A 26,374-nucleotide genomic window follows, 5' to 3' on the forward strand; every position below is an offset into this window, starting at 1 on the left:
CATATGATTTCTGGCTCATTCACTCATGATTTTGGAGAGAAAGCATTTATAACACCTTGCATACAGTCTTGTTTCATGGCACAGTCATTAGTTAATCTATAAAATGTTTTGTTCAGTGGCACTTATGACTGTCTGTTGAGCAGTGGTTTAAATATACAAAGCCTCCCTTGGATTTTGGCACAATAAGAAAACATTTGTGCTGAATTCCTTGTCAAATAAATACTGGTACACAGGTGAGATCAGTGCTGGCATTTAGAAAGTATATTCATGGTCATTCAAGTTTAAGAGATGGGCATGGAGTAAAGGTCCCGCCACCTATTGTGCCCATACAGTATGCCCCCTAAGCACAAACAAAAAAGTCTGGGCACAAATTGGATCATGACCAGAACTTCTCTGAGCAAATAAAAGCAACTTTAGTGCATGAAGGAGCACACAAAACCTCTGAATCCATCAGGTTAACTGATATATCAGAGGGCAGAGCAAGGGAGTTCTGCATTTTGATGGAAAGCATTGAAATATCTTTACGTGAAAACAAGAAGTCAGGCAGTCAAATTGAAAGCCCAAGCTTGTAAAGAAAGGTTACATACGATATGTGATGATGAGAATTAAAAATGATGGATAAAAGCTAAAAGGTGCAAAGCATGCTGCCATTTTACAGAGAGCTTAGAATCCACTGTCAATGCTGATGGAGTGTTGAGTCACATGTTCAATCTCTCCTGGGACATATTCATTGAAGCTGGTTTGGTACTTGGCCAACATCTTTAGCATGGGCCGCAGTTTTAACCACCACTCTACCTTGGGCATCCGGTGCCTTGGAGATTAAAAGGATAATAATTAATAAACAAGACAATGTGTTTTCCAAAAGCAGCATATTTTAGATTTTTTTTGTATTACTTACTCAAAATCGGTTATTTCCTTCAGTTCAGTGACAGGGGTGAATGAGACAACCTTCCTGTTAAGGCCGATGACACATGCTGTTTCTGGTGAGTTGGCAAACACTCGGCCTGGTGGAAAAAAATTCAGTCAATACACCTGATGTTTGACTCAGGATTGCTTCATGTTCTATCAATGCCATCCACGACTTGCAGTAAACCTACCTTGTCGGTAGTTTTCAGTCAGTTTCTCTGAAAGCCACTCGATAGCTTTCACGCCCAGCTTCGTGCCAAAATTTCTATCAAAGGGAGAAGGTGCCCCGCCCTACAGCCCAAACCGAGAACAAAATTATCACATCAAAATGCCAATTGCAGTTGAGGTCAGACATTTAAATATACTCATCACAGGCATGAATGTCATGTTGATTTGGGGCTTTTAATGATCTCTTTCAACTGTTGTTTTTCCAGGAATGACGAATTGTGTGCACACGTTTGAATTTATTTTTGGATTTTCTCTCCACACAAGGTCAAAACTGTACACACAGGTTCAAATATATATGTGCAAAAGGTTCTAAAATGGCTTTTAGCTTGGCAAGGTCAAGGACTATTAGCATCTCGTCAATGATCATGATTGACTACAGTGGTAGTTTCTCTGCTAGAATAAAAAGGTTTTTGTTTGACAGCAGTCATTGGATTGACCATTACTCAGCACAATGGGAAGGTCCAAAGAACTTAGTGACGATCTAAGAAGTATTGTCACTTGGAGCCATTTCTGACCAACCACAGATTCCAAGATCGTCAGTTCAAGCTATATGGTCTGGAAGAAGATCCAAACTGTCAACCTCAGATGAGAGGAAATTGGTTAGGATTTGCAGGAACCACCAAGGCTCAAGCCTGCTATGAAGTGGAAACTGCTGGAACACCAGCATCATTGTCTACAGTGATTCAAATGTTACAACACTATGAACTATAAGGATATGGGCCAAGAAAGAAGCCCTTTCTCCAAAATTGACACCTTCAGACTTGACATGGACAAGTCAAAAGCCTTCTGGATAAAAGACTTATGGTCAGATGAGACAAAGATTGACCTTTTAGGCCACAATGAAAAGGTAAATTTGGAGGAGTAAAAGTCAGACTTTTGAACCTAAGAACACTAACAGCATCATGCTTTGGGGCTGTTTTGCTGACAGTGGTACTGGTACATTGCAAAAAGTGAATGGAGTAATAAAGGACGAGGACTACCTCCAAATTCTTCAACTTAATCTCAGTTCAACAGCTAAATAGTTGAAATTTGGAGACAAACATGAGGACAGCATAAACCAGAAATAAAATGATAATATTCAAGGATGTTTTCATCAGCTTTTTTAACTGCAGTTGGGTGTTAATTTAAAGCGTAGTAAAGTTGATTTAGCAAGACATTGAAACTCATTCAACCTTAAGACATTCCTGAGACCACTGTCTAGCATGTTGATTTAAAAAAAATCTAAAAATAATTCAAACACATGCACCTAATTGTTGTTTTTGTTTTTTTAAGTTGTTAAAGATGCTGTACAATCAATAAAAACAGAACAGCTCAAATAAATCATTAAAAGCACAAAACAATCATTCCCATGACGAGTCTATGTAAGCTTTTGACTACAACTCAAAGTTGGAAAACTGATCCATACCTGCTGGAGGTGTCCCAACACGTTGACTCTGCAGTCAAAGATGTTCTTCCCTTCTGATGAATACAGCTTATGGATGAAATCTGTAGTGTAGTTTTCATGGCATTTTTCATTCCTGTCATGACAGAGAACATGATCAACAAAGGAGTGCCACAGTGTTATTGGATGCAGGCTCAGCTAGACAATTATAAAAACTGATGTGGCACTTATACAATAATTATCCATAATTTTCTGCTGCTTATCCGGTATCTGGTTGCATGGGCAGGAAACTAATTTCCACAATTTGAATCTATCTATAAATACATCAATTCAACAATTTGTGTGCTTCACATGGAACATAGAGTGAAATAATGAAGTCAAAATACATAATACATCTTCTATTCTATGAGTAAATAGCTGCAAACTAAAACTTAGCTGTACTGTTCTACCTGAAGACAGTCCTGTGAGCGCTGCCTAACATGTCAATTTTAAATCTCCCATTGTTCATTTGGGCTCAGATTGGGTGACTGTCAAATCGGGTTGATCTGATATCCTCGTGTTGGTGTTGTTCCCAGATCATCATACTAAATGTTGTTCCAGGATCAACATTGCAAGTGACCAATCAGAATGTTGTGACGTCATACCTTTGAGACTTCGGGAAAAACCGGCGTAAAACAAAAAACTGTACTTAAGCTGCGTGAAACCGCCTCTGTCCGCCGATCAACGGACCCTGACCCTAACCCTAACCCTAACCGTAACCCTTTAATAAACAGTAAGCAGAATTGATATTGTCCTTGCAACATTGGAATTTCATAAATGCACGAATGGCTTGGCGCGCAAAGGAATAACGTCACAACAATGTGATTGGTCACTTGCAATGTTGAACCTGGAACAACATTTTCATGATGGTCTGGGAACAACACCAACACGAGGATATCAGATCATCCGTCAAATCGCTGCATGAGTTCCTCAATTTTTAGACTTATCAAACTATTCAGTGACCTCTTGTGCCCTCACTGTAGGAAAAAGGATACATGCAATACAGCTTTTTCCTTTAATTTGTCACTTGTTTAAATTTAGTTCACTCTATAAAATGTTACGTACCTCAGGATTAGACCTCGTTGGACATCTTTCTTCATCTTTTCAGATAAGTGCTCCACATTTGTCTGCAAACAGTTCACATTATTAGAGGAAACAGTGCTGTGAACATCACAAAAATGACTTTAGACAATATCTTTTTCTTCTACCTTAAGGTCAAGGATGTTAAAGGGATCTTCAAAAATGTAGGCTGCATCAGCACCCACTGCTATGCCAGTAGCGGATGCCAGATATCCACAGTACCCACCCATGGTCTCCACCACAAACACTCGTCTCTTGGTCCCACTGGCAGACTGCTTGATCTTGTCACAACTCTGCAGAAGAATTTGATTCTTTGGTTGTAATATGATATTTTAAGATATTTTCCGTTTGACACCATTCTCTTGAAACTCTAGAGACTGTTTTGTTGGGAAATCCAATTACATCAGCTGCTTCTGAAATACTCAGCCTGTCTGGCACCATCAACCATGCCAACCATGCTCTTTTCCCCCCATCCTCATGTCTACATGCCTGTTGAATTGCTGCCATGTAATTGGCAGATAAGATATTTGCATTAATGAACCAGTGAGCAGGAGTACCTAGCAATGTAACCTGTGAGTGTCCGCTATTAATATAGGTTTAGAGTGATAAACTGTACCGCACCGTTTCATTTTCCATGTCTTCAAAGCTGGAAGATAACATCTCAAACACTAAATGTTTCTATTTGGTTTATATGCAAAATTATAATAAAAATGAACAAAAATTAAACAGCTTAAAGGTCAAAGCAGTTGTGATTTCAAACTTAACACTGCAAAGAACAACATTTGTACAGAAAGCCATACAAAAATATATTTCTGCTGAGCCCTACCTCCATTGCACAATTGACAGCAGTGTCTGTACCCACACTGAAGAAAGTTCCCGGGACGTTGTTGCTAATGGTAGCAGGGATAACGACCATGGGGATGCAGAGCTCATCGTAGTGAGTCCGGGCCTCGTAGAGCTCAAGCACACCTTGGTACCCCTTTGAAAGTCAAAGGCATACAGGTCAATATTAACACGGTAACTTATGGCTCGAATAATTTAGATTTGACACTTTTGTGCTTGTTATACCTCAAACCCTCCTATTACAAGCAGAGCTGAGATTTCAAACTTGGTGATGGTTTCCACAATCTTCTCCAGGTGAGAGTTGGGAAGAGTCCTTAAGAAGGAAATTAAACAAAACTTGTCATCAGCGTATGGCAAAATCTCGTAACACCTAAGCCACTGCTGCGTTAGGTTAAGCCTTTAAGATCAGGTAAAGTGATTCATATCAGTGAAACACTCACCGTTTTGTCCCCAGCAGTGAGCTTCCTTGGCCCGTCCATCCAGCCACACTGTGCCATTCCATCTCAAACACCTGCAGACAGACAGGTTGAAGAACACTTTCCTTTCAGTCTCACACAGGTTACTGTGGAACTGCTAAAATCTCCTTCAGTGTTAAAAAACAAACAAACAAAACAAAAAATTACAGCCTCACCGCTCCATCGGCAAGTCCCAGAAAGCCGTCATTGACCCCGTAGACTTTGTGTCCATGAGAGAGCCCTGACCTCACCGCCGACCTCACTGCAGAATTCATTCCTGCCGCCGGAGCTCCCACGTTCAGAATAGCAAAAGAGAAGTTGCTCTGAGGAAGCATAAGTCAGACATAAAAGAGAACACCAAGATTAAATCCTGGGATCATTTCACATCATTTATGGCTTAAACTGTCTACAAGTCCTCCAGACCTACCTTAGACTGAGGAGGCTTGTGGAAAGCGAGACTCTTGTAGATGTTCCAGTTGCTCTCAAAACTCCTAAAAGTACATCGTTAGTTTAGTTTTTTAAATTTGCAATAAAAACAATAAGGTGACATAAATCAAAACTCTCACCCTCCACGCAGTTTAATGGCTTCATCAAACCTCTTCTCATTCATGGCCGTCTGCACCAACTTAGTCTGCAAAGGGTGGTGCAGTAAAACCAGAGCTCAGCATCTCACTTCTGACCTGTTCTGTTCATTACAAATAAATTACACGAGGACAGGAGAGAGACTCACCATCTCCACACACTCCACCAGAGGGAGGCGGACTGCTTGGTTGCCCGACAGGCCGATGACACAGGCGGGGGTTTCAGGAGAAGCCTCCAAGAGGGCGACGACCGCTTCCACACCCAATATGCTGCTCTGGAAACACGTGTTTGGATATATGTGCAATTAAGACAGCACTGACATTGAATACTGGGAATTAACCTCATACTAATTTGAATATTTATTTTTTTTTAAATCTACTCAGGCAGCCTTTGTTAGTATGCATCAATAGATTGTTTTATTATCGGTATCAGGTCATCTTGTTGTGTATTATGCCACATACAGAAACTCATCCTGTGCTAGTTTTCTTCGTGTATAATCAGTTTGTGTTAAGTCTGATTGTGGCCACTTGTTAGTAGTGCAGGTTCATTGTGTTAAATAGTGTTTAATAGGGCTGTTCGATATAACGATATATATCGGATGACGATATAAAAACGTCTATCATTTCATTTTTCGCTATCGTTTCTTTCGTGGTGTCACAAAATAAACTGTTTACGGCAATATTTTTTCATCATTTTGATGGTCACTGCAGTGGCTATATTAATTTCTTAAAGTTCTCTATTTCTCTTATATTTAATATAACCACACTATGGACAAGCGCCTGTTTTTATGGGTTGTGGTTAGCAACAACGACGGTAACACCATCGCGTGTCCGCTTGTTTATGTTCCACATAAACCTTTCACAAAGCTCAAGATCCTGTTGACTTTTCAAAATAAACTGAATCACGTGAAAGAGCAGATTATTTACGGATGAGAAGTAAAAAAGAGCCGCCAGGTGCTAAAAAATAGACCTTAGACTCAAACGTTAGAACAGGCTTTTCCCCGCAGCACCCTGTGTAATAAATACTCACAAAACAACTTATGTCTAAAAATGTATAGTTTCATGCATCGGTTAAAACACTCGACTCCAGCTACATGACGCGCAGCTGGAAACACTTCACGCAAGTCGAGCTGCCCGAGATTCACAGAATTTACAGAAAATGTTACATTTTTGCGATTTATATCGTTATCGGACGATAGAATTCTTATATAAGGATAAGAGATTTTGGTCATATCACACAGTCCTAGTGTTTAATTATCATTTTAATGGTCAGCCAAAAGGAACAATCAGGAATATTGACAGAATAGCTTTGAGACGCAGTTATTTTTGTTAATGTCCCTGAATTTATTACTTCAACAATATTTACAAGTTTTATATGAATATGAAATCTGTTGTTCAGCTTACCAGCATTCTGTCAAACGCTGAGGGAATTCCTCCTCGCTGAACGTGGCCAAGTACTGTCACTCTGGTGTCATAACCCAGTCTCTCCTGCACCAGCTTAAAAACAAACACATGGAAGAATTTCAGTGTTTTATGCATTTGAAAAAGCTCTCAGCAACAGCTGTCGCCAAGAAAAACTACAGCCAACCTTTGCAGGAGTGAAATAAACAATCTATAAATCAGTATCTGATATATTCAGATTGTAGTGCTGCATTAATGTGCGTTGTCTGACTTACATCTTTTATATAATTTGAGGAGATGGGCTTGCCATTTATGTCAATGGCTCCTTCTGCGACGATTATGATGTTCAGTCTCGACCCCCCGCTTGTGCGGCTCTAGAAGGAAACGGGTAAAACATGTTATTGTGTCATTAAGCACAAACCTGTGTCCAAGTTCTTTAAAGTCAGAACAACTACAGTCAAAGGAGGACTGTTATTTCCATCTGGAGTAATTTATCTGGTGAAACGGCTCTGTTTGGGAACTTTTAAAAAATGAAAACCATAAATCAGGGAGAGCTTCCTGTACTACTCTATGTACACAAAAAAAGCTGGAGGTGGCAACAGGAGAGGCAAGACCCTCATTGGACAGAGCCGACTTGGTTTGCACAGTGCCTTGCAGATGCACAGATGCTTGTATGACATTAGCAAACTGTCCTGCTTTCATGGCATGCCTAAACTGACACTATGCCCAATTCGTCTACTTCGACACAGGCCAAACCTGTCATGTGGATACACACAGTGAATGTAAATCAGTATATGCATGGGGCTAACATACAGTCTGGACTTGTGTCTTACCCCCTTTAGACGGGCACACATATTGTCCTCCCAGCCCTCCTGATGTGGAGCCTCTGGAATAAAAACCCAGTCTGCCCCTGATGCCAGAGCTGACACTAAAGCCAAATACCTAAAGTTGTAACAAAGAATAAAAGGACAGTTAATGCATAACAAGAGCTGCATGCAGCTGCAGTGCATATGGGATAGCAAAATGGGTTAAAGTGCAACTCTCACCCGCAGTGCCGTCCCATCACTTCCAAAACAAATGCACGCTGGTGGCTGTAGGAAGTACAAAACAGTTACAGTGAGACTCTTTTCCACAAAGTATGTCAGCAAACACACAAAGAACATGCTGGTGTCTGAGAAGGCAAGTCTGGGCAAGATGGAAGTCATGCCAAAAGCCTTGAATGGTGCAAAAGACCACATTCCATTAAGAGTTAATCATTCACTGTTCAGGTATATTCAGATAACTCTGATAGGGCTGAGATTAAGTAATGCTAAATCATCAGCATTACTCCATGTCTGTTCAAGTAACTGAATACAACTACTAAAAAAAACCCCAACACACACATGAAAAGCTGGAACCACAAAATGTTTGGCATTACTTAATCGCCGACTAATCTTTTCTTGATCTACGTGCAGTATGTTTACTACCATAAATCTGCTCCTTTGAAGTAGCACTGCAGCACATGTGGTGTGCTCGACACATCTTCCTTTCTGTAACTCATTTACTAATTACTCACTTATCCAGTGACCTTGTGCATGCTTCTTTTATGAAACACCAGGCGCTTCAGTGCTGTTCCGAATTACCCAGCGGCTCACCTCTGTGCAGTGGTCATTATGGCGTCAATTATCTCCATGATGCGGTGCAGCGCAGAGTCGGCACCGATGGTCATGTCGGTGCCGCAGAAGTCGTTGTCTATGGAGCCGACGAGGCCCACGATGTTCAAGTTATAATGCTGCTTAGCCATAGTGTCTGTGATCCTTCCTTAAGTAACACACACACACACACACAAGTGTTGAAATTAAATAAACTCCAAACACGTTTCTGAGACTTCAACAAAAAATGACTCCACTTCTTGTTTCTGATATGCACTCTGAGTAGTTTGATCTTCTTGAGCAACACTCACCTTTCTTTACGAGTTCATCGAGTAGATCGCTCCACTCATTGCGGAAGATGTTGGCTCCGGTAAGGCTGCCGTCGCCGCCACACACGCACAGGTTGGTGATGCCTTTCTTTACCAGGTTGAAGGCAGCGGAAACTCTGCCCTCACGCGTCATGAAGGCCTTGCAGCGGGCACTGCCTATCACGGTCCCACCCTGCAGCAGAGATGTAAAACTAGTCAAAAACCAAACTAAGGCAGACAGAATATTTTAATCAGGCATTTTGTAGATCAGTGAGATTCATAAAGCAATGGTTCGCATTTTTGGTGGATACAAAATTCAAACAGCTAGTTGTGAAATAATTTGATTTTTCTCCAATTGTTTTGGTTTTGACCTCTCAAAATGCATAAACATAAACCTGGGGAGGAGGACTCACACAACAATAGAAGGGTGGGAACCACAGGTACACACAGATTAGATTTACCTGCAAACGGGATACTCTGGCAGATAATCTGGTGGTAAGCTACAATTACTACCTCACACTGAAAGACTCTGCTAACCAGGCAAGCTGCAGTTTGCATCCATGTCTGTTGGGACTCATAACATAAATGTAGTGAGATGTTTTGAAGGAATTTAATAAAAGTTATTCAGCATATTTATGTTTGGCCAATAAAAATCGCATCAGAGAGCAAACAACGCTTCAGATCTGGATGTGACAACTTCTAAAACATGGATGCTTCATCAGCACTTTCAACCCAGCAGCACAGGAGATCTACTATACTGGGCTCGAACACATTTTATCTACAGCCACTACAGTTTCAAGGTGGGCACCCAACCAAAACACAGTTCACGTATGTGAAATATGGTCACATATTTGGCACTGGATAAAGGCTGTAAAAATAAGGGAACCTTTGGCTATTTGGATAATAAATGTCAACACTTTATCCTTTTGTTTTAAGATATTTGTATTAAATTTGTCATAATAAATGTCTGAATTATGGCAACAAATGTCCCGGTGACCTTTGATCACCAAATTCCAATCCGTTCATCCTTGAATCCAAATTATTATTTGTGCCAATCTTGAAAAAAATTAATCAGATGCTTAGACTGTTCCTCCCCTATGCAAGGCCACCTGGGTTGGCTGGAAGACTGTTTACTTAGCCTGACACTCTGAATAGTGCAGCCTGCGTCTGATTAGGCTAAAAGCGCATGCAGCAAAGCTCCTTACCAGGTTACAACCAGTAATAGGAAGAGAAGAGACGAGAAGACATGGATGAAATAATAACAATAAAACTATAAAAAAAAAGAGAGAAATAGAGAAAATTTTAAGCTTAGAAAAACAACAACAAAAATTCAAATTCTTTTCAGACATAAGCCACATGAATTTTTAAGGAGATCCTTAAGGGTCTTAGAGAGAGCAAAAATAGGAAACTGACAATTAATTCCTAAATTAGGTCCTCCATAAATTTAACGAGTAAAATCCATGATGGCTGAATTTAATTAGCTGCTTAAGTGTCCATGTCCTGTATGGTGGCTCAGTGTCACACTGCCCATGCTTGATATGAAAATGTCCACTCCTGAAGTGTTTTGTAGCAAAATAACTTTTACTCTGTGCTGAATATCGTCTCTTATAACAGCTACCTTTAACCACAGTAATAGTTTAACCTACCAGCTGAATAATGTCGGTCACACTGTGCCAGTGGGCCAGTTTGATGTTGTCTTCCCCATCCACCAAGCCCTGGTAACCCTGAGGAAAAGAAATTATTATGGAGGGCAGTCAAGCAATAATGAAAAAAGAACAATCTCAGAGTGTTTATAAGCTGTATTTATATGTAAAAGATGGCCAGAGTCAAAATAACACAGCGTACTACAAGTACTTTCAACTCCTCTCTTATCTACAGGGGTTTGCCACACAGATTTTAGATGCCCTTCATTAAGTGCCACTGCACAGCATGTTTACTCATTCTCCTCCTGCTCCATATCTTTAGACAGTGTCCCACATTTTGACTGATTTTGCAAGACACACAGTTTTCAAAAGTCTGGCTTTATACCCACGGCATATAAATGATTAAAATCAAATAAAGGTTAGCCTGTCTAGCCCGTCAGTAAAAGTTACAAGTTACCAAAAAGTCACTAGCATTGCAGAGTTTGGTGAATACGGTAGAAAAACACCACAAAGAAAATAAAAAGCCAATATATACTCAAAATTGTCTCCTTATTGCAAGTTATTTTTTTGCACTGTATTTTATGTGACATAAATCACTAAACATTGCTCAAATAGTCTGATATGGCTCATAAAAAGTATTCCAATCTACAAATGAAGACTGTTACCAGACAGAACAGCAGCTGAAATAACAGTAAAATAAGAATATAGGAGCATGTAAAAACTATCACATGACACCATACGAACAAACTCTAACTTGCTTTTATTCCTTTTGTATTTATTTACCAAGAGAGTTTGAAAAGTTGCATTCAAACACATGTCTACTTTGTCCAGTCTGGTCACCCAGTTTTCATGTCTGGAGCCTCACACTACTTTTGCATTTGGTACTAGATTGGATAAGCCGGGGCTGATGGTCTTTTTTTCTGGGACAACTGCCTATTGAGTTGCCAGGCAACAGGAAAACTGCCCTACTCAGTTCTTTATTGTTCAATAAATTAGTATTCTACTTTTGTCTACCAAAAAAACCCCAACTAAAAACAAAATGTACTCACAATAAGAAGCAATAAACTGACAATTTACTTAACTACAGCGGGTTTTTCTACCTGAGAAACCGCATACATTAGCCACGCCCTAAATAATAACGCTGAATCAAGGTAAAACAAATACAGCATTCATGTTTTGAAAGTGACTGTAAAGTGATGGGTAAAACTTCTTTAGGAGTTATTTTATAGGAGTTTTCGTCTGACGAGTCGCCCCCTGCTGGCCATTACAAAGAACATTTCATCTGTCCCACTTGAGGACTCTATCTTTATTGTCCCATTTTTTTAATGCAAAGAGGCTTACATACAAAGCTTGTTTACCTCATGAATGAGATAGACCTTGGCCCCCACATAAATGCCCATCCTGGTCACAGCTCGGATGGCAGCATTCATCCCTAAATCAAGGATAAAAAGTGTTAGATCTTCCTCTTCTTGGGTCTTTGCACACAGGCTGTTGCATCACAGCTCTGCATGGGGTAATCAAAGGGTAAGGTGGGTATGACTTCATTATCTGTTATCTTCTCTGACCGCAGCAATAGACAATGGGAGGCTTTGATTAGTCAGAAACAGATACACTGTGTGAGTTCAAAGGGGAGGCAGAAGGGTCTAGCCTTTTAGAAGCACTAACATTGAAGTGTTTTACACCCCTGAAAATGCTTATAAATGGTACTGTGAAGGCATAAAGCATGGGCATACAACCACATCTTAAAGTACTGCTATTATTCCACAATAGTGCATTATGTTGGATTGTCTTAGAATTACTGATGTACGAATGCAAACATCAGATTATTGCTGCAGCAAGTAAAGTAAACAAGTATTACTATAAACTCGTAGTTACTGTGTGACCTTTGATCCCTACTCATCCAGCTGCTATTCCGAGCTGACTACCAGCTGCTGTCACCTCAGCCCTCGACCTAGCCACATTTTCCCACCACACAAACACGGGTTTACATCCACACATATTGTCGAGTTGTGAGGTCACCTTGTGCATCTCCACCGCTGGTCAGCACTGCCATGGCCCGACCAGCGCACGTCATCTTCAGCTTCTCTAAGTCCATCAAAGACATTTTTTAATCTCTTCTCCTCGCAGCTACAAAAAAAAGAGAGAATTTGAAAAAATAAAACCCGTCGGCTGGGAGAGTAAAATTAGCTCTTAGTGTCTTGATCCTAGGGAATCTAGCTGCCTCTTCCTCGTTTGCAAGTTTCTCCTCAGCAGATCGTAACTTCCAGCGGTGACACCCACAGTATACAGCTGAGGGGGGATGTTTGCTCTTTTCACCCGCTCCGCCCGGAGCTGCGGTTTTCTCCACTCGCTCGTCTTCGAGAATCTCCGCCTTCTCTCTGAGCCCCGAGGCTTGTAACCGAAGGAAGTGCAACCAGCACGTACACCATGGGCAGGTATTCATACCGGAAGAAGGCGCAATCAGTGGAATAATACAGCAGCAGAACAGAGCATGTAAAACCTCAGGTCTGAATAGGGTTGCCAACCGTCCCTTAAAATACGGAATCGTCCCGTATTTCGAAACAAAAGTACACGTCCCGTATTGAGCTAATAAGGGACGCACTTTGTCCCGTAATACAGTGAGAATCAAAAGTAGTCTATAAATGTTAATGGAATTAACGCTTTGTTTGAAAACATAATTCCCAGCCCCTCTCCTGCTTTGTGACCAATGAGCTGACAGCACACTTATGACAATTCGAGTATGACAATTCAGATTACCGCTCATCTCATTGGTCGAGGAAAGGTCGCTTGCGGAGAAAATACCGGAAGACAACAGATGACCACAACAAGAAGCATGGCCAACAGGGGAACAAACGCCGACTCTGCGGTGCAAGTCTCGGATGACAGTACACCTAAAGCTGGGCAAACACTGTGCGATTTTTTTCAGTCACGTTATTCAGCTCCTGCTCAAACTGCACGATTGACTCGCAGGGTTAGAAGTTGGTAGGTCACGATGCAGGTCTCACACTATACCGCCCGATGCTCTGATGCGACCTGAGTGCTCACACTGTGCCTCCATAACATGAAGGTTATAACAGAAAATCTGTCGCTCGCTCTCTCTGTCTTTCACTCACACAGACACACCACCACCATCAACTTTGCTAAATTGCTAATGAAAAACATTGATCAGGCAGCTGTGATTGAGCAGCAGTGTAAATCCAACTATTTTCACGGTTGTTGTGGTCGTGATAATTTTGTGATGCCACATCGAAAAGGCTCGGATGAGCTTTCCAAAGTTCTACAAGTTGTGCCTCCATCGCTTGTGTCCAGATCACACGCTGCACAGCCGTGCTGCGCCGTCTTTTTCACCAACGTTTACGTTTGCGCGCGAGCAGTGTGAGCGCCTGTGGTGACACCCTCACGAGCGATTGATGATCGGGAGCTGGTCGTGAGGTGTTAATCACTTCTCGTTACCCCACGTATACTACACGATGCACGATGAAGGCCAAAATCGGTCCGATCACTCAAAAATCGGCTCAAAATGGGCCTAAAACCGCACAGTGTAAGCCCAGCGTTAGAGCAGCAATGTTTGTTCCCCTCAGACAAAGGGAAGAATGGGAAAAGGAAAACACCTGGCTGGAAAAAGTTAATATGGGCATGTGCAGTGAATATCAGCGCTATGTGGCCAGAAGTGTGATAATATAATTTATTTTGTGTAATAAACAACTGCAAGGATAGATGATTACAACAAATTGATGACTAATACATAAAAGTAATACATAGATGAATAATGATGATGAGTTAAGATGCGTAATCATGGGAACAAGCGGGTTTACAAACAGGAGCAGCTGATTAGCATTAGAAAAGCTGAAATAATACCTCAACTGAAGCCAATTGTACTAAATGCACTAAATGTGCACTGTTACAAGAATGTTTTTCTTTCTATTGTTTTCTATTATTTTAAGTTAAGCAGGACAGAGTTCTTTTAAAGAAAGATTTACTTATATTCTCAAAAATTAAGCATGACAGGCTTCTGTTTAAGAAAGAGACCTGTTTTATTGTGTTAATGTTGTCATTTTGAGCTAAAAATAAATGGCTAAATGATCATTTGTTTCACATGTGTTCATATCACAAAGAATAGAATATGCATCTACTTAAATCAACTTCAAGTCAAATGGTTAAAAAAATAATTTCACACACAAAAAAAGAGCTAGAAAATTCACCACACTGGGAAGGGTGAAGACAACTGGGTCGCCCGGCCCTGGCCACGAGGTGTCCCTTATTTATTTTTCAGGGAGTTGGCAACCCTAGGTCTGAAGATGTTAATGAAGTAACTTTGAGAGCCTACCTATCAACAGGAAGGAGAAGAGCTGGTTTAAAAGCCAACTCAGTAATATTTTATAGTAAAAAATAAAAGTATACAAACTTCTGGGTATAATAAAGTATACAGTGTAGCCTCCACAGGACTACAGTAACGTGCAAATGTCTCGAGCATCCTCTCATTCGTCTGTATTCCAAGCTTTGTCATTCTTAAAAATTTTCTTCAGACATTTACTGCTTTTTCACCCCATCCCCTCCCCTTTTTTTAACCTGCCACTAAACACTGACCTATGACTCATCCAACTTATCAAAGAACCATTTTTTAAATTAAAGAGCATGACAAATAACATTATTTGATCCAATTTATTTAGTTTAATTTATGGAAAATGCTAATGATAGCACAGTTTGACAGACCTAAAGTGTTTTTGTACCATAGAGGTCACTCCCAGAGAAGTTTTAGCTGAAAACTTGGCATATCTATGCAAGCTGTGCAGTGTGTTGTGAAAAAATGTGGGGAAACGGGACAAGTAGAGGACAAAAAAGGAAGTTCAAGCTTTAAAAAACATTTAAAAGAAATACTATATAAAGTAGATAAACCGGATCTGAAAGTTATGTCCTTAAGAAACCTGGTCCTTCAGCTGACCCATCTACTGCTCACTGGAGCCTCAATAGAAATGGTCTCAGTAGAAGGGTGGTTGTCAACAAATCATTCTTAAGGTGGGGAAATGTTGAATTACGCCAAAAAAATACTCAAAAACTGGACTGAAATTAGTGACAAGAAGTCTGATGGAGTGAAGAAGCTGAAACTTTTGGTTCAAATTACTGTCAATATGTACGAAGGAGGTCAGGAGAGCTCTTCAACAGCAAGTGCCTATAGCAGTCTGTTGTTTGGAGCCGTATTTCAGCCAGTATGTTGGGGATCTTGCCAAAAGTGATGGAATTATGAACACAGAAAAACACCACCAGATTTTAACCTACCATGAAATAACAGCCCTAAGATTTCTTATCCAATGGTTGGAAAAAGAAAAAAAAAAAAAAAAAAAAAAAAAAAAAAAAATCATACCTGGATTGGAAAACTCACAATGGAACATCATCACTCATGAACTCAGCCTGGCTTTTATTTTACTTCATTACTATTCCTGAAGACTGCTTAATACCTAATAGAGTTCAGGCTGTGTTGAACAATTAATGTGGTCATACCAAAACACTGAATTGTATATGCTCTGTTTTTGTCTTGTATAATTTATATATTCAGTGAACATTTGCACATTTCAATAAATAAAGAAATGAGGAGTGGCTTAATACTTTCACACAGGAATATACATGCATTTCTGTCTCTCAAGATCTATCTATCTCATAAATGAGATCTAGATAGATATTTATGGAACATTTATGTGTTACCAACAAATAGCTGAATTCTTTTTTGTAACAAAACAGGAAAACAGGTAGATCTTTGAAGGAACGATTGCACCCGTTTTCAATTTTCTTCAGAAAATATGCGGCGTGGCTTTTGCACACACACAGCAAAAAATAAATAGAGGACAATAAAAGAAGCACTAAAGAGTAGGGGACAAACAGAAGAGCCAGACCACAGAGGTTTGGGTACAGTACAGCATTTATTCCATGCAGTTGTTTGCGCTGATTTAATTCTCCCAGTTACTCGTTGCACTGTACACTGGATAATACAGGAAATTGACAGGATTGGTTGATCATAATGCCTTTCAACAGGAAAGAGGATAGAAACAAGAGTAACAAAGAAACATGAGTCCGATAACACAGGACGAGGCAACAGGATGTCCACAGTTAGAGAGACGATTTCACAGAAATTTGAATGCAAGTTGTTTGTTTTTTTCCTAGTAAGAATGAGAGGAAGTGGGGGTCCCCGCAGATGTACCGAGGTCAGCATCGCGCATCCCTCCAGGCTTCACGCCTCATTTACACTGCGGAGACAGCCCACTGACTGACTTATGTTTGAAAGTGGTTCCTAACAACCTACGATGAGATAATTACTGATGTAAAGTCTGCTAAATCAAAGCTAAATGACGAATGGTCCCCTGCAGGGTCAACGTGACGATGCTTTTGTTCAACCACACACACAAATACTGTCCTCTTCCCTGACCAATTCATTGTGCTTCCTTTAAATAATACTTTCCAGGAGAGAAGTCGTAGGTCGTGACATTTCTGAAGCTGCCTGAAATTAAAAAGAACACTACTCCTCCTCACCAGTCATCCAAAATAAATTAAATTCAACAATCATGTAGGCCAGCTACAAAGAAAAAAAAAAGAAGATCAAAATTAAATTAAAACTACACAACAATCATACTTCACAGGATATACGCCAGAAAGATAATGTTATTAACAGCTTGATCGGATTACCCCGTCATTACAACACGCTGGGTTATTTCACACGAACGTAAACAAGAGTGAAGGAGGAGGTTCGAGGAAAGGCAGAAGGTGTAAGCCTTTCTGAAGCTGTGGAGCAAAAGGCAGTCCGTCCATCGGCGTTAATAATCACCTTGTGCTGCTCGGGTTTATGACTCACACCCTCCTGTAGTGTTCAATACTGATGTGGGGACAGACTTCAAGAGTTTCCTGCTCAACCAGTCCGCTGGTCATCAAGCTCGAGGCTTTGCCAGAGCTGTGCAATGACAAAGAGAGAGAGGGAGGGAGGCGATAATGGGTCACATGACATTTACAGGTGTTTATGTACAGGAGTAACACTGAGATGAGGTCGCTCCGGTGCTCCGTGGCCTCGTCTCTGGCTTATGTTCCTTTATATGCAGAATCTCAGCCGTCTGCACACGCTTGAGCCGGCAGCTTGACATCATTATCGTTAAATTGAAACTGGCTGTTTGTCAGCTTGAAGATCAGATCAGTGAGGATGATGACAGAAATGGGGCTTATTAAAAGCAAAACAAAAGAGAGCTCTCTCACAGATGCAGTATCCCTTTTCAGCGACAACCAGAGAGGTAAAAAGTAATATTGTTCTGGATAACCATCAGGAATTAAATGATGTTAGTCAGAAAAAGGGATGAGTCAGGTTATTTACATAACACAAGCCTAACTGTCGCCATCTAGTGGCTGCCCATATATTGCTCTTGCACAAAACCTGACCATCCCAAGCAGCAAAGACATGGCCACAAAAACAGGGCATTTTAACAACGATATTCAGAAAAATTCAGAGAAAACTGTTTCTGCTGGACGAAGAACCGCAAAACAAAAAACATCAGCGCTTTGTTTTGAATCTTTATCATACCGTTTAGCAGCACAGGGTTAGTCATTTTATCACCTTTCACAGAAACACAAAATAAAGATTCCCTCTGATCACATGTTTAAAGATTGCTTTTAGGAGAAGGGTTAGCTCTGTAATCGTGAGATTTTCCATGCATGTATATGGAGTTTACAGGTATGGCTGTTATATGCTAAAACACACCAAGTGCATCACCATCTCATCTTCCTGTGGACGGTCACACAACTTGTCATTAAAGAGAACATTTCATTTAAAGGCTTTTTCTCATACTTTTTTTTTTTAAAACTTTAAAACAATGTCGAGTCCTGACTGCCTTTCAAAAAAAAAAGCAGCCGTGCATGTTTGTGTGAATTGGAAGTCTTTGGAAAAAAATGTAACTCTAAAGTGCGAAACATCTCACCATTACACAAAAATTCTGAAACCACCTGTGGTATGTGCTAAAAGCCGCAACGCTGATTAGACTGTGCGCCACACTAAAGATCGGAGATGGCCTGAAAGCTGCAGGGAAAGACCTCGAACCAACCATGCATGCATTTTATCCGCTGAAGACACAACTATAAACCCACAAACAACCAGAACAGATTCTTGACAAAATATTAAAATTAGCATTTAACTTGTGATTTTTCTAAATTTGAGCCCCGTGTGGAGTTTGCATGTTCTCCCTGTGTTGTCTCTGCGTATGCAGGCTTCAGGTTCGGTTAACAGGGGATTCCTAACTAGCTGTAGGTGTGAAATGCGAAGCTCCAGCCTCCCAATCACTCCTTTTTGGATAAAGAGAAGGAACTCTTTGAGCTCTTGCTTTTTCAAACCTTTGATTGCACTTTACTACATGCACTAATGTTCCAAGTTATTAGGAAGAAGTGTAGCATTTATTTTGATTTTGAATCATAAATGAATAAACCATCCAGATTTAAGGAGGTGTGTGTGCTGAGGAGGACAGAGGACATTAGCTAACCATAAGCCTATATTTTTTCAGATTTTTTAAATAATACATTTTTAGTTTGGTCTATATGCTTCTTAACCCCTTATCACAACACATGACAAAATAATTTTCATCTTTCAGGAACCATTTGAATTTTCTCTCAAGGCAAAATCAGTTGAGGAGTGCACATGGTAACATCTCGGCTTAGTTGGTTTTACTGTCCGTGTTCAGCCATCAGTACCTTGTGAATGCTTTGTGGTACCGTGACACAACAAATATCCCTGTGAAGCTCGTGATCCCTTCTTTCTGAAACCCTTTGAATTGTGTCTCTGGCACAAACAGAAACAGAATTACGGTCATTTAAAGAGCTCTTCTAAAAGGGCCCTGCAGCTGGGCTGATGGTGAAAAGAGTTAAACTGATAAATTATTAAACATGTGATCAAAGGCACCTGTATTTGCATGTGTTTGGTGAAAAAGGATTAACCAAGAAACTCTTTAACTATTTGGGACTACATAAGGAAGTATTTTAAGAAAAATAAATAAATCTGGCCTACAAGATTCACACTTTGAATGTGAATGGATTAGTGTTTATTTAAGTATTTTAAGTGCCTTAAAGGAAATTCTAAAATCCCACTCTGGACTTAAAAAAATAGCCTCTATAAGCAGCTCTGACGCCTGGCGCTCTCCGCTGGCTACCAGTCACTATGCTCGCGTCTAGCCAGCTAGACATGCAAGATCCTGAACAAGCGACTTCTTTCTCACTCGTGTTATTGCTGTTATAATTCGCAAATAATGACCATTTTGGACATCGGCATAATCCACCCTGCTAGAAAATGATCCGTGGAACATGCCGAACCTGAAGATTTCAAGAAATGGGATACTGCACCTGGATGCCTCGTCTCCACATCCCATTAAAGTCTGTTACAGCAATAAAACGTTGAACATCAAGGCTATCTGTAAGACCTTTTCGAGTATTCCTGCATGGTCCTTAATATGTGCCGCTCAAAAAACAAAAAAAACAAAACACATTCCTTCATATAATTGGTCCAGTCCAGTTTCACAGTCCTTGAACGATCCTGAGATGAGACTTGAAACTGTAATGTCTAATGGAGAGGAAAGGACTTTGCGTTGTCACACTCACATTCACTCACACTCTCACACACAGATAACTCCCTCAGTAACTCTGCCTGTGACATCTGATTGCTGATGACGATGACGTTGGCATGTCTTTAAGAGAAGGACGAGCAGAGTCAGAGAGGAAGAGTCTCTTTTCTTTTTTCTTTTTTTTCCTATAGCTCTCGGCCATGTCTTTATCTCCGATGCTCTGTCCGCTTCATGCAGTCTTGGGGCAGCGTTTTCATTTCGCGAGCTGCAGAAGCATGCTTCGACAGCTACGTGAGGGCGGGGGGATCCTGAAGAACAGACACATCCGGTGGTTTCAGGGAGGGAGAAAATCCAGTTGCGAGGCAGGTTGTTCATGCTGGTGTTCACAATGTTTTCCATGAGCTCCATGCTCCCCACTTTACTCACAGTGGGGAGGCGGGGTGGAAGCGGAGGAGGTGGGGTACTGGGACTTGATACTGTAAACTCATGATAAAGCAGGTTGGTCAGGCTGCAGTATGAGCTGAGCGATTGCTTGTTGTTTGGAGATGTCTGTCCACAACAGTGAGACGTTGAAAGCCGCTTTTATTCTGGGTCAGTCACCTGAGAGACCAACTACTGCAGTTATGCATCTCCCCACTGAAAGCCATCATCTTCTGATTGATAAGCCCTTCTCATCATTATCATGATCATCATCGTCATCATCTACACCGTCTTCCAGTCCTGGTCTCTCTCCATCACAAAGTAAACCCTTGTTTAGATTCAAAATGTCTGTTTATTTCCTCTCTGTTCAGATCAGAGAAGTCTCATAGCTCCTGAATTTTCCTTCAGAACTCAGACAAAAATAAATTATGAACGTTAAACTATCTATTGTACATTATCATTCAAAAGGGAATCCCTGCAATGGGTTGCCTGAATGCTGTGCTAGATGAGGGGTGGGGGTCATATGGGAGAGATTACATAGGACGTTGCTATAGGGAGCTTTGTTTACAATGTTTGTCCTCTTATTGCTGTATTTTCTGCAGAGCAGAGAAGGACATGATGGCCTCCAGGCAAGAAAGATGATGAGCCCTTTAGGCAGGTTCACCACGAGGAAGGAGCCCCGACTTTGTTGTTTCTAATAGTGGCATCGGAGCACTCTGCTTCTGACGAATCGCAGTCCGAGTCCCCAAACTGTAGCGGATTCTGAGAGACAAAAGGGAACAAACAGGGGAACATTAAGAAAGATCCAGCATCAGGGATGATTTGAGATGCATTATGATCTCAAGAATGAGGTTTTGTGCAATGCAGTAAATAAAATAAACATAAATTAATGTTTCTTATGACTCCAAACAAAAAGGGTTTGGATTCATTAGTTCCAACTTTAAATATGACAGGCTATTTGTATTGCTGACATATCCACCCCTTTATGACCACAGTGGGTGGATGTGCTGCCGGCAAATCTGTAGCAACTGTGTTATGCTATCATGTGAATATGGACCAAAATCTCTGTGGAATGTTTCTAGCACCTTGTTGAGTTTGTGCCACGAAGAACAGTTCTGAAGCCAAAAAACGGGTGCAACCCCCGCTTCTTTCAAGGTGCATGTAAGATGTACCATAGTTTATAATAAGGTCAGTATGGACTGATTACACCCAAACAGCCCCTGTGACTCAAAAGCTCAGGCTGCAGACGGCTTTGCTCCTGCTTGTGCATGGGGAGCAGCTAAAACCACTTGTTTCAGGCAGAGGATGAACTGATGAGCTGCAGGGATTTTTTTTTAAACTGAGAATCATTCAAAGCTACTGTAGCAAAGTTCAAAGATAAAAATATAGAATTAGAAATGAGCACATTCGGTCCCCTGTAAATGAATAAATTAAACATCAAAGTAAAATGATTTAATGCCCTACATACGAATACAGAGTGTGTTTATCAGTAGTGATAGAGCAAAGGCTTACTATTAATAAGTGATGTGCATAGTGTCACATTATTTCAGTCTATATGTAGAAGCCCAGCCCTTTAAACCATCTGAGAGCCTTTATTTGGCCACAGAAGTGCTTTCAGCTAAATGCTCATATCCGCATGCTAAACCCATTTTGGTAGTAATCCTTTAAACAGCCGCTCATGGTGGCGCTGGAGGAAATGTTAGGACACCATTAAAGTCAGAAGACCACATGGTCTGGACTCGTGTCTTTTTACAAAGCTGCTGAGAGCTATCTGGACTGAAGCGGTGGATCTTACCACCCTTCGAGTTACATCTGCATAGAGATTCACGCAAACTGACCTCGTAGCTGTGTTCGTCGGAGCACAGCTTCCCCAACGAGATCTGCGTCTTCACCCTGCGGACGGCACACTCCTTGTCAGAGAGGCCGTCTGACTGGGTGGAGATGTCGATGGGGATGTCCGGCGTGTGGGACAGCAGCTCGTCCAGGTGTTCCTCCTGACTGGCGCTCAGCCTCTCCAGGGGTCCGCTGTGCGAGTGGTCACTGGTGTTTCCTTCCTCTCCGTCAGACACCGACAGGTTCTCTGAGCTGAAAGTAGAATAGGACTGGAAACTGCTCATACAGCGATGAGGTCTGTCAAGGAGAGAGGGGAGAAAAAAATGAAAAGAAAACTTCCACATGGTTACTGCAGCAGTTTCTTTTGAAAATGGCTCCTAGTTGATCTGCTAAAGATCATTTTCTTTTGCTGCAAACTAAATGACCTTCTGTATTCACCTCTGTCTCCTTGGAAACTCCACTTCACTATCCACCTCTCCCTCTTCTTCTTCGGATGACTCATCACCACCCTGAAAAAGAAGCGGTAACAGCTTTTAATCCCACACAAGCACACGTTACATACTCATCGGCGTAAAGCTCTGCTCACCTTCCTGAGCGGCCTGAGAGTGCGGGGCAGTGCAGAGGGCAGTGTGTGCGCGTTCTGGGATGCATCCTGTTCCTGCGTCTCTGTCTTCTTTGTGGTCTCTCCATCTGAGACTGTGTCTTTGTTGTGCGCCCCCAGAGAAGACTGGTTGCCCTCTTGGGTGTTGAGCAGCGAGTAGTGCGGCAGCTCTGGGTGGCTTGATAGGGGAGGGGTCTCCTGACAGTGTAGACAGCCGGGGAAGGGGTGAGCCTGGCAGCAGGGACATAAAGAACCAGCACCAGCGCCTGATGCAGGTTTGGAGCTGGTGGATGAAGTCCGCTGTCGCGTGTCTGCATCCACAGCGGTGGAAATGAGGTCAGGACTGGAGCCAGAAACGCGGCGCTGCATGTGGTCAGTTTGAGGGCTACGGAGGGCGGCGGCGGGGCCGAAGTATCGCAGGTTGTTGGCACAGTTGACAACAGCCTGCTCGCGACCTTTCAAGGGGAGAAAGTTCCCCTCCGTTTGAGGAGGGTGGTGGTGGTGATGATGGTGGATCGGTTGCTCCTGGAGAGAGTGGGTTTCTTCTGGTGCTCCAGCAATGGGTTTCAGCACAGTGGAGAACTCGCTGTGGCTTCCTTTGCTGTTGGCGCGGCGGTGACGAGGCTTGCTTCGGTACCGGGCTTTGCCAGGAGGGGTGGAGACCTTCGGGCTAGCAGACAGCGGTGAGGGCGACGGGAGAGGGTCTACGCTAGGGATGCCATCAGAGCGAAGCAGGTCTGGCCTGGAAAATATGAATTGTATTCAACAGTTCATTTAAGTATTTAAATGACACTCTGACCTGAACTGCGATAAATCACACATCTGCAGCTGAACCTACAGATACATGAACGTGTAACTTTTAATAGAGATAATACGTTTGAAAATCAGACCTTTTGGTGGGAGGCATCCCAGGTTTGTGGGAAATGCTTCCTTTCTTCTTGATGAGCTTCTCCACAGCGTTGGATCTAACGATCGGTCGGACTAAGTGGCGCTTGTAGCTGCCGGGATATTTCTTCTCCACCGCCTGCTCTCTCCTACGGTGATGCACAGAACTAGATTTAAGTCAGATCATGGGGGAAAAGCAGTCACACTGCACTTTAGTTAAACACAACATAGCAAACATTAATGGGAAGTGAAAAGCATTCCTGACAAGTAAAGCTACATCGAGGAATCTGCAATAATTTAAGAAACTCACTATTTATGTACATCACGTGTAAGTCAAAAAAAGCAGAGACTCATAGGAAAAATCTAAAAATACTGACGATACCATTCAGATCATTTTTGTCACTCTAGCTAGCTGAACATGCTTTCAGTTCTGTTGCAGTTTGTTACTGGAAATGTTGAAAGAGGAAATACGGGCACAATGAGAGCAGGATACTAGTAAAGCACAGATGTGACAAAAATGTTTATCGACATACTTCATCAGCTCCTTTTCTCGGACCTCCAGCTGCAGCATGATGGCACTGAGCTCCATGTAGAGGTTGTTGGCTCTCTCCAATTTCCTCTCATAGTGCTCCCGGATGTCCAGTGCATGCCTGAGAACATGCATGAAATGCATCCAAATGTTCAACTCCAGTAACTTCTGCTTTATGTACAAATTAAAAACCATGTCTTCTATTAACAAGCCACATGTCTGCTCTCTTTTCCCCACACACCTGAGTTCATCCCTCCTGCGTCGGATCAGCTCCTCGTCCAGCCTGTGGATGCAGGTGCCTTCACTTTTGATCTTCTCAAAATGCTTCTTCACCTCCTCCCTCCATTCTGCCTGTAATATGGACTTACACAGTCAACATGCAGCCAGAGCATTCACTGCACAAAGAATTACACTGCAAAAAGCACACAAAGTTAAGGTGTAGTCTTGCATTTCTCAGTATTGGTCCAGACCTGAGACTTAAAGTAGGTCTCCTGAGGAGTTCCCAGAACATCTGCAGAGGCGATGTCGAGATGTAGGAGAATCTGACGAAACGACGGCCTATTCCTGGGCTTTCCCTGCCTGGAGTTCATGAAAATCATGAAGGAAGATACACAGAGTATGTTTACGTTCTAGCAGTCATCATATTTTAAGTGATGTAGTAGAAAAGCTGTTTTTGCTCACCATGTCTGTTTCATGAGGATTTTAAACCCGTCCGGGCACGTGGAGGGGACGGGAAGGTGGAGACTGTTGCTCCCGACACCCCAAATAATGGCGGATGAGTCCACATCTTTGTAGGGAATCTCTCCAGTCAGTAGCTCCCATAACACAACTCCAAATGACCTACAACACACAAGCAAAGATGGACAGGTTTCATTGCAGAAACATGACTATTAAAGATGACACTTAAAACATCCTTTTCTATGATGTGGAAAAGCTAAACATTGCTTCATATTTCTTCATCTATTACTCACCAGATGTCTACTTTTTCAGACACAGGCTCATTTCTTATCACTTCTGGGGCCATCCAGGCCACCGTCCCCGCAAATGACATCTTTGTACTTTTATCACTGAGCTCTTTGGATGTGCCAAAGTCTGAGATTTTCACAGTGTCGTTGTGGGTCACCAAAACACTAAAAGATGCACAAAGAGAAAACACAGCAAGGTCAGTCTATTTGGTTAAGAGGAGTGTAAAAAGAAAGGAAAAAAAAAAAAAGGCAGACAAAGCAGGATGAGTTGGCCCGGGGTTAAAACATTCAGGCTGATGATGATGATAATGCACAAGTTTTTACAGGGTATGAGCTTTTTTTTCTTTAGCACTTAGAATCAGTTTTAAGCCAAAACGACTTCGCTGATAGAGAAGCATCTGAATCACCCCATTAGTCGAATGAGTCTGACCTTTCCAGCACATTCAGACTGCTATTATTCTGCTGACTAATACAGTGTGCGGCACTGCTGCAGCACGATGATATTGATTAGAGATGCAAGCGTGCAGCGGGGATGAGACAGAACAATCTGTCATACTCTTACATGAAGACGAGTAGCTTTTGTTAAATTTGAGAATGGTATTTGAGTTAATGTCAGACTATTCAGAGCAGAAAGAATGGATTGTGTGAACACAGCACTCATGATGCACCAGGAAAACTATGCATTTCATTCCCACAAAAAAAAGAGTAAATAACTTAAATTTGATTTGGGTCTACTACTGTGTTTTCTCAACACAAATGTATAAGATGCTCCTCCGTCAGAAAGTTAATCAGCTTCCTGCCCGACAAACTCACTTAGGAGACTTGAGGTCTCTGTGGATGATCTTGTGCAGGTGTAGGTAGTTCATGCCGCTGGCAATGCCTGTGGCCCAGTCCACCAGCAGCCTTGGGGTCACTTTCCTCCCCGCTCTCAGCACCTCATACAGCTGACCCTGGGCACAGTACTCCATGATAATGCAGTAACAAGGTGCCTGGGTGCACACACCCCTGACACAGAAAAAAAGACAGAATACATGTTAAACACACCCAGAGCGCCACCAGATGAAACAAAC

General features: G+C 41.7%; 2 protein-coding genes across 8 annotated transcripts in view; both read right to left on the minus strand.

Annotated features, from left to right (window-relative positions):
* Positions 1–85: 85 nt before the first annotated feature.
* pfkla (phosphofructokinase, liver a) lies at positions 86–12,729 on the minus strand. Its single transcript, XM_085374747.1, has 22 exons — positions 12,516–12,729; positions 11,855–11,928; positions 10,500–10,577; positions 8,857–9,046; positions 8,549–8,714; positions 7,961–8,005; positions 7,748–7,856; positions 7,190–7,288; positions 6,918–7,010; positions 5,663–5,788; positions 5,499–5,563; positions 5,360–5,423; positions 5,109–5,255; positions 4,918–4,988; positions 4,703–4,790; positions 4,461–4,613; positions 3,763–3,927; positions 3,620–3,681; positions 2,540–2,651; positions 1,098–1,197; positions 899–1,004; positions 86–811 (listed from the first exon to the last, which is right to left on the minus strand). The coding sequence occupies exons 1-22, from the start codon at positions 12,598–12,600 to the stop codon at positions 664–666; spliced, it is 2,346 nt and encodes a 781-aa protein (XP_085230873.1). The 5' UTR covers positions 12,601–12,729; the 3' UTR covers positions 86–663.
* A 3,669-nt stretch (positions 12,730–16,398) lies between these two features.
* Positions 16,399–26,374, minus strand: part of map3k13 (mitogen-activated protein kinase kinase kinase 13) — a 39,166-nt gene continuing 29,190 nt past the window's right edge. For 6 of the 7 annotated variants that reach the window (XM_085373745.1, XM_085373749.1, XM_085373748.1 and 3 more), the window contains 11 exons: positions 26,118–26,309; positions 25,311–25,469; positions 25,021–25,179; positions 24,810–24,918; positions 24,581–24,690; positions 24,344–24,460; positions 23,816–23,977; positions 22,911–23,667; positions 22,763–22,833; positions 22,330–22,621; positions 16,399–21,253 (listed from right to left, as the gene is read on the minus strand). In XM_085373745.1, the coding sequence (XP_085229871.1) occupies positions 21,152–21,253; positions 22,330–22,621; positions 22,763–22,833; positions 22,911–23,667; positions 23,816–23,977; positions 24,344–24,460; positions 24,581–24,690; positions 24,810–24,918; positions 25,021–25,179; positions 25,311–25,469; positions 26,118–26,309 (2,230 nt within the window). In that variant the 3' untranslated portion in view covers positions 16,399–21,151. The remainder of the gene's footprint in view (positions 21,254–22,329; positions 22,622–22,762; positions 22,834–22,910; positions 23,668–23,815; positions 23,978–24,343; positions 24,461–24,580; positions 24,691–24,809; positions 24,919–25,020; positions 25,180–25,310; positions 25,470–26,117; positions 26,310–26,374) is intronic. The other variant, XM_085373750.1, reaches the window with a different exon arrangement.

This window comes from Diplotaxodon limnothrissa, linkage group LG16, assembly GCF_057381915.1.
Source record: "Diplotaxodon limnothrissa isolate DT_005_m linkage group LG16, D_limnothrissa_male_GT1.1, whole genome shotgun sequence".
Lineage (NCBI taxonomy): Eukaryota > Metazoa > Chordata > Actinopteri > Cichliformes > Cichlidae > Diplotaxodon > Diplotaxodon limnothrissa.